Source organism: Sparassis crispa (assembly GCF_003851025.1).
Source record: "Sparassis crispa DNA, contig_000000F, whole genome shotgun sequence".
Classification (NCBI taxonomy): domain Eukaryota; kingdom Fungi; phylum Basidiomycota; class Agaricomycetes; order Polyporales; family Sparassidaceae; genus Sparassis; species Sparassis crispa.
In genome coordinates this window covers 1,752,107-1,762,664 of record NW_020939747.1, presented here as the reverse complement: position 1 = coordinate 1,762,664, position 10,558 = coordinate 1,752,107, and the positions used below count along the sequence as shown (strand labels likewise).

The window sequence follows — 10,558 nt, the reverse complement described above, 5'->3', positions numbered from 1 at the left end:
CACTCCCCCTCGGGCCGATGGGCATCCCAAGCATTTCCATAAGCTTTTGGTGCCTTGGCTTTGCGAGGGGTTTGGTAAAAATATCGGCTACCATATCTTCTGTAGGGCAGTAGATTATTTCCATTTTTCCATCATTTATCTTTTCTCGCACATAATGATACTTTATATCAAAATGTTTTGAGCGCGCGTGATACTGTGGATCATGGGCGATTGAGATCGCAGCCATGTTGTCTCCGTGGACAATCGTCGGCTGTTCCTGGTCGAAGCCTATTTCCTTAAATAGATTCCGTAGCCAGATGGCTTCTTTTGCTCCGAGAGCGGACATTATATATTCCGCCTCTGTGGACGAAGAAGCGACCATTGTTTGCTTCTTTGAACTTCACGTTATCGTGCTTCTTCCTATTTTGTAAACGTATTCTGAAATAGATTTACGCTCGCAAACATTATTCGCAAAATCCGCATCTGTGTACCCGATGAGCACATCTGCATCGTGCCCTTCATTATCCGCCGGACCGTATATTATTCCGACTTCACGTGTGCCTGCTAAGTAGCGGAGCATGCATTTGGCGGCTGTCCAGTGGGTCAGGTTTGGCCTAGCCATGAACGAGCTCAATCTTTGGATAGCATACGCGATATCCGGTCGCGTGGCTACTGCGGCATACATCAGAGATCCGATCAATGAAGCGTATCCGCTGTCTCGGTTTGGCACCTCATTTGCGTCATCCTCGTCCTTCTCGAGGGTGACGTTCAGATTGAGAGGCATCCCTACCGAGTTCGCGTTCTCGAGTCCGTGTCTTCGTAGAATAGAGTCAATATATTTGTTTTGCGATACCTTTATTGTTTTCTTTTCTCGGTTTCGCTCAATTTCTATCCCTACGATCTTCTTGGGCTCGCCTAGATCGGTAACTTCAAACATACTTTGGAGTTCCTTTTTCAGGCGGTCCATGAGGTTGTGATCATTTGTGAACAGTAATAAATCGTCCACCCATACAGTGACGATCTCTGTTTTTCCATTTCTTGTCCTGATGTACGCACATGAGTCCGCGAATAGTCGTCTGAATCCCGTGTCGAGTAATTTGCGGTACAGTATTATATTCCATTCGCGTCCAGCTTGTTTGAGTCCATAGAGGGTCTTTCGCATGCGGCATACTCGGTGTGTTCCGTCGCTAAATCCCTCCAGCTGGCGCATATAAATTTCCTCTTTCAGGATACCATTCAGGTACGCGCCCTTGACGTCCATCTGTTGGATATCCCAATCGAGAATTGCGGCTAGCCCGAGAATTGCGCGGATTGTCTCGAGACGGACAACTGGGGAATATGTTTCCGTGTAGTCCATTCCCAGAATCTGTGAGTAGCCTTTAGCGACCAAACGTGCTTTGAATTTAATTACCTCTCCCTCTCTATTTGTTTTCTTTACTAGGACCCATTTGTTGCCTACCGGAGTTCTTCCTTGGGGTAAGTCTACTAACTCCCAAGTGCCCATGTTGTCTAGTTGCTCGAGTTCCGCTTGAACAGCCGTCTCCCACTTCGGCCATTCAGATGAGTTTTTCGCATTATTGAGCGATTTAGGCTCATTGGCCTCCATGTTTTCTTCGCTCATCGCTACGTATATGAGATCGGCGATTGATGCGCTATCATTATCCTCAGCATCTGCGTCCGCATTATCTTCGGCGTCAGTGTTGGGATCATTTAGCAACCGATAATCTGGTCTGACAGTTACACGCTTGCTACGCCTGGGCTCGTTCTCATTGGGTGCGTCTCTATCCTCGTCTTCTTCGCATCTGCGCTTTAGCGGGTTATTGACGGAGGACTGTAGCGCGTCTCCCCTGGAATCTGAAGACTCCCCCTTGCGCTGCACATCTGCAGTCCTCGATTGCAGGGCATCGGGTCCTTCTCCCTCACGCGGTTGTAATGTCGCGTTATTTGGAGATGGATCCCGGTTAGTGAAGTGGTAATTTCGCGTCATTTTTATTTGATGCGTTTTAGCATCGTAATATTTGATGGCATTCGGCCCGTCTACATAGCCAACAAATATGTATTTATTGGCTCTTGGTGCAAGCTTCGAGAGCGCGATGTCCTCTGTGAGAACCCAAATGACGCTGCCGAATTCTCGTAAATGAGATATATTCAGCTTTGATTGGTTCCACTTCTCTTCAGGGGTGGCATGGTCGAGCGCACTGGTGGGCGCTCGATTTTTGATGTAGGCTGCATGTGATACAGCCTCGGCCCATAGATAACATGGTAGATCCTTCGCGTAGATCATTGATCTTGCGAGGGCAAGTAGCGTTCGGTTGAGACGCTCTGCAACTCCGTTTTGGGATGGAGAGTACGGCGCAGTCGTCTCTATTTCAATCCCATGGGCGGCACACCAATTCGTTAATTCGGTGTTGATATATTCTTGCCCATTGTCTATGCGGAGTTTTTGCAGTTTGTTCCCGAAACATCGATCAAGGTAGGTCATATAATTCTTTACCTTGTCTGTAGTTTCGGTCTTCGTTTTGGTAAACACGACTGTGCTTCGTCGTGTGTAATCGTCTGTGAAGGTTACAAAATATCTCCACCCGCCTATTGCAGCGGTCCGCGCTGAGCCCCAGACATCGGTATGTGTAAACTCACCGGGTTGATGGCTTCTCCCACTTGCCGCTTTAGGGAATGGCTTCTTTGATGCCTTTCCCTGAATGCATGCAGCGCATTCGATATTGGCCGGGCCGGGCAGAAATTGTAAGCCCTCGACTAGATGGTCGCGCTGCAAAGTTTGTAGCGCGGCTTTGCTGATGTGTCCGTATGATCGGTGCCACTCTTCCCAGGTGTGCGGGTCGTTCTCGGACACTATGTATGCACTCCCTTGTTGCAGCTTAACCACTCAGGCGTGTAATAAATATAATCTACCTTTCATTTTGGTGACAGTGAGGGTTTTTCCGTGGTGATCGATTAAGATTGCGCGCCGATCTCCCATGAATGTTCGGCCACCGGCTTCGTCAAGTCTTGGTATTGAAAGTAGATTGCATGGGGATCGCGGTGCATATAGCACATCACGTAATTGGAACTTAATTTTTCTATTACCTACCTTACCTTCGAGCTGTATGGTTCCCCGCCCATAGGCTTGGACAGTGCCAAGTCTGCTTATTGCATGCATCAGCAAAAGTGTCGGTGAAAATACATGGAAATACATAGATTTGCAAACTTTACCTAGGTTGCAAATGTCGCCGGCAAGGTAATAGAACTGCAGAAATAGCCATTGAACCTTCAATTGTTTGCAAGACCTTCGCCGACAATTGCAAGTGAATGCCAGCATTGCAAGAGCTTGCTCGCGTGGCATTAATTTGCAAGTCTGGCAATGTTTGGCAAGCCCAGTCATATTTTGCAACTGCATAGTGGTGCTGTGGGAGAAACCCAGCTGGGCTGTTCTCAGGTAGTTCTCGATGATTTTGTACTCAGAGATCTCAATGCGCAAATAACATAGGGCCATATATATTCAAAAAGATGGTGCATAGAGTACAGTAGCGGAATCGACAAAAATCAGAGTAAACTAAAAACAATTACCACTCGGGATAGATGTGCGAGCCGTTCACTTACCATGCACGAAGCCGATGAATGCTATCGGAGATCATGAATCAAGTCTGAGCTTGTGTACGTGCTGCACACTGGGCCGCCAGTCTTGATGCAGCAGTAGACATGCTTGCGCCGCTTGCGGATGGATCTTGGTTGTTGTTGGTTGGTGTGCCATAGATCTCCCTTCAGTGAGCGATGTCAGCAATGCAAGCATTGGTCAAGGCTATACGTACTTGTTCCACCATGCGAGTGTCATTTCTGCCCACCCAACGTCCTCAAAAAGCTTCACAATGGCATTAAAGAAGTCTTCACTGTTGAAATTGCTGTCAACTGATGACCATTTCTCTTAACCGTTGAGCACGAAGTGAACCTTGTAATGAGGATATTAGTAACTAGCGCAAGACGTAATGTCCGAATGTATCCTCACCAGTACCGCAACATAAGCAAGATTTCGGGAGCTCACCTGGCTGAGCTGATAGATTTGTGCCAGCGGCGGTCGACCAGGTCCCCTTTGCTTCCCGCTACCAGTGTTCTTCACTGTGCGAGGTCCGGTGAAGAGTGACTTGAAACACTGAAGACAAAATTGTTCAGCACGAAGATCTCCAAGCCTCAATAATCCACTTACCGCAACCAATAGTGGACCCTTTAAAAGCCCTGCATCAAGCTCATCAGGATCGTACTCAGCCTGGTCATAGAGGAACGAAGGGTAATCATCTGATAGGATTCTGGTCTCACCGTCTCTCACTCGGCGGCAGAAGCTACACAGCAGGTACTATTGAGCACATGGTTGGACATAAAAAGAGACTCGTACCTTACGGGATCCTCGTCAAACTCTTGTAACAAGATTTGTGAGCAGAGCTGCCGCCCCGTTGTGATGCTGACAAATCCGCGTTCCCACTTAGGGTCGTCCGAGTTGAGAATGGGGTAGCCGTCCAGCCTAGGTATATAGTTGATCATCCTCGCCTTAAGCGAGGCAATATCATCAGAGCGAGTGCTGCGCAGGTGAGCATCAAGCTGTAAATGATTCGTAACCAACAACATAATAGAATAATCATGCAGAAGAATGCACATAATTTGCGAGGATGTGGACAGCACTCGGATCTTCTTCAAAGAGGTCGATATCGACCTTTAAGCCTGGGATGATATCCAATATGGCCTTGTAAGCATATTCAAGCTCTTGGCGCTGGTTTTCAGAGCTACAAAGGCAAATTGAGACTGTGAGTAGCGACACATACGAGACATAGAGACTTACAGCTCCTCTGGAAGATCATTGTCATCCATATTATCGTCGTTGTCATCACTGTTTTCGACATGTTGATATGCTCGCAACCCGAGCTGTATAGCCTGCATCGGGTTCACAAAGGGTCCAATGCCACGAGGAATGTACCTTGCACCCCTGTGGTAAGTCATCAATGTGCGATTTCCTCTGAGATTTTAGTAAGTGATGTAGGTTCTCATGAGCGCACGATCTGTCACTCACTTGTCAACTTTCCCCGTGCGGCTAAGATCATCCATGGTGTTTTCAAAGTGAAGCCGCTTGCGTCGAGTGGCAGGATCCAAGTCAGTATAATCCTGGTCGCCGAGATGTTTTTTACGTAGAATTTCCTCCTCTTCAGGATCAGAATCATCTTCGGGAATGTCCTCAGGATCTTTGTCATCGTTGTCGAGATTATCTATGCCAGAAAGGTCAATAGAATTCTTCTGTACTGAAGATTTCCGTTGAAAGGGAGAAAGAGATGATCTTGCAGTGCATTGTACATGGTGCGCTCGCGCAACCTTGGCAGCCACAGTGTGGCCATTGCTCGGAGTCTGCGTGCGAGTGTGCTTGTCGCGTGGTTTCAGGAGGGCTTTACGATGGACCAGCTGTTTAGGAGCAAGTGGTGGCATGGCAGTGGGTAATTCAGGTAAGAGATGGTGGTAGAAGTCAAGAGTGGGTGGGTTACTGGCCACGGTGCAAGCAAGTATATTATAAGACAATAGCACACCAATTACATCATATGATCGTGGCGCGTTGTGGCGGCCCATCATTTACTTCTGCTTCCCCTCATCTCATGCTACTGTCGAAGCTAATATTTTTTTTTCTGTTTGTAATGCTCTGTTTTGGCTGCCAAAGAAGAATCACAGTGGTTGGATACAAAAATCACACCAATCGGTGCAAAGAAGCCCTTCAGTTCACTGCAGGTTCTGTTCAGAAACATAGAGAGAATGTGGCCAAAACGGCCTCTTCGAAGCTCAGACGACTTGAGTACAATCAGGACCTGAGCAATGAGCGTGCTTTGCGTGGTCTCGGACAGGCATTCATCAAGAAGGCTGTGGATTTACAGCAGAATTTTTTCGTTCCCTTCCTCAATGTCACCACATATCAGTTAATTTCCTGGTTTTATAATGCATCCTCTGTCAAATCAGTTGAAGATCTTGACTGTCTCGTTGATGAAGTGCTCCATGCCGAGGATTTCGATATGAAGCATCTTGAAACTTTGGTGCAGCTCGTGAACTCAAGCGGCTGGATGATTACACCACTGCATTCGATGCGAATGACAACTGAAAAGAAGGTTCTGTCAGGATTCGATTACCAAAGGAGAATGCAAAGTACAAGACTGAAGCAGACACTCCGGAGTTCGAAGTCTCCGGGATTTACTATCGCCCACTGCTAGAGGTCATCAAGGCTGCGTACATGGATATCTCTGCTCGACAGTATCACTTCATCTCACACAAGCTCTTCTGGCAACCACCATTGGAGCCGAGTTTGAATGGTCATGAAGATGCAGAGTCAGAGCCAGTACAAATTTATAGTGAGCTTTACAATTCAGATGCAATGCTGGAAGAGGATGCAAAGATTCATACTCAACCTCGTGATCCTGAGGATGACCCCAGTGTCGAAGTAGCCATTGCACCGGTCATGATATGGTCCGACTCCACTCACCTTGCAAGCTTCGGAAGTGCATCACTTTGGCCGATCTATGTCTATTTTGGCAGCCTGTCAAAGTATTTCTGGGGAAAACTGAGTGCATTCGCTGCACATCATCTGGCTTATATACCGTCGGTATGTCCTTTCCATATTTTGTAAATGCAAGCTTGTCACTGACGTATCCTAATAATCTCAGTTGCCAGAGAAAATCCAGGACTACTATATTTCAATATACAATGTTGCTGCAATGACTGCTGTTCTAACATTCTGCAAGTGTGAGCTCATGCAGGCAATTTGGCTTCTTCTGTTGGATCCGGAATTTATGCATGCCTATCAACACGGCATTCTAATCATTTGCGAAGATGGTATTCTACGACGTCTCTTCCCTCGGTTTTTTACATACTCTGCTGAGTATCCAGAGAAGTAAGTGTATTCTTTCAACAAGTCATACTTTGTAACTTATGCGACTTATCTGCAGAGTCCTACTCTCCTGCATCAAATACCTTGCACGTTGTCCTTGTCCACGGTGCCTCATTGAGAAGTCAAACATTTCGCAGATGGGTACGAAGGCTGACTCATACCACCATGCAAAGACTCATCAGGATGATAGTTGGCTTCGAAATGTGCTCACTATGGCATGCAACTAGATATTCAAGAAAGGTTGGGCATTGACAAGCAAGAAATTCCGGGCACTTGACATCAAGTCATTGATCCCAACAAGGGTGCGTAGCTTATTCTTTATGACACAATCCTCACTAATTAATGTGGTCAATCCAGAGTGCATTTTCTACTCGCCTCTCCCAGTTCGGCTTCAACTTTTACTCGATGTTCGTGCCAGACCTTATGCATGAATTTGAGCTTGGTGTATGGAAGGCAATCTTCATTCATTTGCTGTGTATTCTATATGCTGCCGGTGGTGATAAGATCCAGGAGTTTAATAAAAGGTGACCACAAGTATTCACTGGCTGCAAACTTCATACACTAATTGTCATCTTGAGTGCAGATTTCGCAAGGTGCCAACATTTGGTCGTGATACCATCCGACACTTCAGTGCCAACGTCTCAGCTATGAAGAAATTAGCGGCACGAGACTTTGAAGACATTCTGCAGGTAACGTACATGCCACTCGTGCTGTTACCAGTTGCTAACAAAAATGTACTGTCTAGTGCATTATTCCAGTCATGGAGGGTCTTCTGCCGAAGAGACATGACAAGATCATTGCTGATCTTTTATTTGAACTGGCTAACTGGCATGCACATGCGAAGTTGCGGATACATACTGACAGCACATTGAAGAGCTTTGAAAAGGTCACTACTTCACTCGCCGCGGCGGTGCGCCACTTTGTCTGAACAACTTGTAAAGATTTTGTCATGAGAGAACTCCCTAAAGAGGAGGCCGCTAGAGGGCGTCGCAAAGCCGCACTGGCTGCCAAAGGTGGCGTGGCACAGAGGCGTTCCAGCAAAATGGGAGCGAAGCATAAGAGACTCAACCTGGAGACATACAAATATCACTCTCTTGGTGATTATCCCAAGACGATCCGATTAGTCGGTACAACAGACAACTACAGTACGCAGGTGGTGAGCTCAGTCATTACTTGCTCAGAGTTGTGAGAATATACTGACCACAGCTGTGCAGGGTGAACTTGAACACCGCCGGGCGAAGCGCTTTTATGCATGTACAAATAAGAATCGGTTTGTTTTTCAGATTGCAAGGCACCAGCGCAGAGAAGCTGTCTTGCAGGCCATGAAGCGAAGGGAAGGGGAAACTCAGCATCGGACATATGAACAGACAAGAACTCTTGAGGCCGCACAAAATCGTGGCACAGCCCTCAGCTTCTCAGACCAAGAGCCTCTCCCTTTCACATCCCCGAGAATGTGTTATCACACGTCCGAATCCGAGCGGTACCACGAAGATCTTACTGGATGGGTTGCAAAGAACAAGGATGACTGTGCTTTTGTGGTAAGTCCATGCATTGGTTGCATCGGTAAGACATGAACATCACAATCTTTTTGACAGGATTTCATTCCTAGTCTCAAAGACCACTTGCTCGCACATCTCACAGGCTAACTGTTTAACGGAGATGACTACACGTTCTCAAATGCAGAACGGGACCAAGTTGCATTTGCAAACAACCGCATCTATCGTCACAAGGTAATCCGGATCAACTACACAACTTACGATATGTGTCGCGCTCAAGATTCCATCAATCCGCACACTCATGCAGACATTATGGTCCTTGCACGTGAAGATGGGACGGCCGGTGTAGATGAACATTTGTTCTGGTATGCTTGCGTTACACTGGTTTTCACTAGACTCGTCTGCTCCTGGGGGGTTCGCGCGGTGACGCTTGCCCCGCATCACCTTTGTTGATTCACAGGGTCCTGATATTCCATTTGGGTTTGTCAGCCCAGACGAGGTTCTTCGAGGAACACATCTTATTCCTGCATTTGCCCATGGCAAGACATCCAAGTTACTGCCACAATCTATTGCATGCCAGGAAAGCGAGCAAAATGAAGACTGGAAGTACCATTATGTGAATATGTATGTATTTCCATCTTTCTGCACTCAAATATTCAAGCACTGATGCTGCTGACTAGATTTGTTGACCGTGATATGTTCATGCGCTACCTAGGTGGGGGTGTTGGCCACAAGGGTGCAGGAGCTTCACAGTACCGGATGCACAAGGAGAATGAACACTGCAATGGACAGGATAGAGGAGATGAGGATGGGGAGAGTCAGGGTGAGTATGCAAACGAGGAGGAGGAAGGGGACAAGGTGGATGTGGATGATGAAGACGAGGAAGACACAGATGGTGAGAATGATGATGGAAAGGAGGAGGAGGAGGAGGAGGAGGATGATGATGATGATGACGACAATGAGGTAGGTGAAGAGGAGGGCGACGAGGAAGACAATATTGTCGACCTTGGCCCGGAGGATGGCGAGGATGGTAATATTGTTGGAGGCTTCGGGATGACCTTATTAGGCAATCCGGAGCATCCAGGTAGTCGGGCGATATTCCCCGATATCTTATTCAGCATCGAAGGATACAGTAGCTACGAGAACTATGTGGCATGTTCTGGACTAGTCTACTGGTGTAGTATATAAGGAGGGACCTCTTGCAGGTCCCAGTAATAATATCTCTTCCCCAATCACTCACTCGGAGGAATTTATACGAGCTGCGCTAATAAATATTGAGGATGAATATGGGGTTGATGGTTTTGCACCGCTATGACTCGGAAGGCCGGGTATGAGGTGAGCTCCTTTTGCTTTCTTTGACTTGGAATTTTCTTAACTTTCGATGCAGGACCATGTCTTCATCGCCAAGTGTAACAGGCCTCCAGCCACATGAGCCTGCCGATAGTCCATGATGTCTAATTCTCTTCTCTCGTTAGCTGTGTATGTTTTCACTGCTTGAACATGTACTTGTACTATATAGAAACATATTCTACAGTCCCTATACCTTATTAAAACCTTAGTTCTCTGTACAGCGAGCGTGTCGAAGCCACGAGTCAATTGGCGCTGGTGGGCGCTTGTCATGCCCTACAATCTTTGACCTGTGCTGGTAGCCGGCTGTCTATGTTTACAAGCCAAAGCAAGAGCTGTTATCATTTGCATCCCTTACCGAAGCCGACAGACGTTTACAGTCGATTGAAAGAAAATACAAGGCAAGCGGCCGAATTGCAAGCAATCACCTGCATTGCACTCTCATGCAATCTCCCCGCACTTTTGCTGATGTGATGCTCGAGAGGTTTGTAGGTTAAGAATATATCGCAATTTTTTGCGACATGCGACATTGTCGCTGAATCGGCATACCAGTCATAGAAGGAATCAAAATCATCATTCCCTGAGCTAGTGCCTAAGGATACCATATCGCTATCGCGATCTTCTTTATCATTCTCGCGTGCAACGTGCTCTCTGTCCTTGCTTTTGCCGCCGGCATCGCGCATCTGCTCAAATTTTCAGCGCTTGTACGGAGGTTCTTCGGATGATGCACCTCGATATGGGACATTGGACGGTCCTGCTCTGGAAGGCGCTTGTCCCTCCTTGCCACCGCTCTTGGCCCAACAATCTTTCCCGACGTGCCTGAACTTTCCACAAT

The 10,558-nt window shown here is 47.1% G+C and overlaps 3 protein-coding genes across 3 annotated transcripts; 1 reads left to right on the top strand and 2 right to left on the bottom strand.

Annotated features, from left to right (window-relative positions):
- Window positions 1-379: 379 nt before the first annotated feature.
- Window positions 380-2,263, bottom strand: SCP_0106060 (hypothetical protein; the record flags this gene model as incomplete). Its single annotated transcript, XM_027752836.1, has 1 exon — window positions 380-2,263. One exon carries the CDS (start codon window positions 2,261-2,263, stop codon window positions 380-382), a length of 1,884 nt encoding a protein of 627 aa, XP_027608637.1.
- Window positions 2,264-3,898: 1,635 nt separating this feature from the next.
- SCP_0106050 (hypothetical protein) lies at window positions 3,899-5,439 on the bottom strand (the record flags this gene model as incomplete). The annotated part of the gene is made up of 7 exons (XM_027752835.1): window positions 3,899-3,922; window positions 3,980-4,123; window positions 4,178-4,310; window positions 4,364-4,566; window positions 4,622-4,748; window positions 4,805-4,978; window positions 5,033-5,439. The coding sequence occupies 7 exons, from the start codon at window positions 5,437-5,439 to the stop codon at window positions 3,899-3,901; spliced, it is 1,212 nt and encodes a 403-aa protein (XP_027608636.1).
- Window positions 5,440-6,822: 1,383 nt separating this feature from the next.
- On the top strand, window positions 6,823-9,564 carry SCP_0106040 (hypothetical protein; the record flags this gene model as incomplete). The annotated part of the gene is made up of 8 exons (XM_027752834.1): window positions 6,823-6,883; window positions 6,939-7,021; window positions 7,108-7,182; window positions 7,238-7,404; window positions 7,464-7,569; window positions 7,626-7,790; window positions 8,837-9,000; window positions 9,057-9,564. 8 exons carry the CDS (start codon window positions 6,823-6,825, stop codon window positions 9,562-9,564), a joined length of 1,329 nt encoding a protein of 442 aa, XP_027608635.1.
- Window positions 9,565-10,558: the final 994 nt, after the last annotated feature.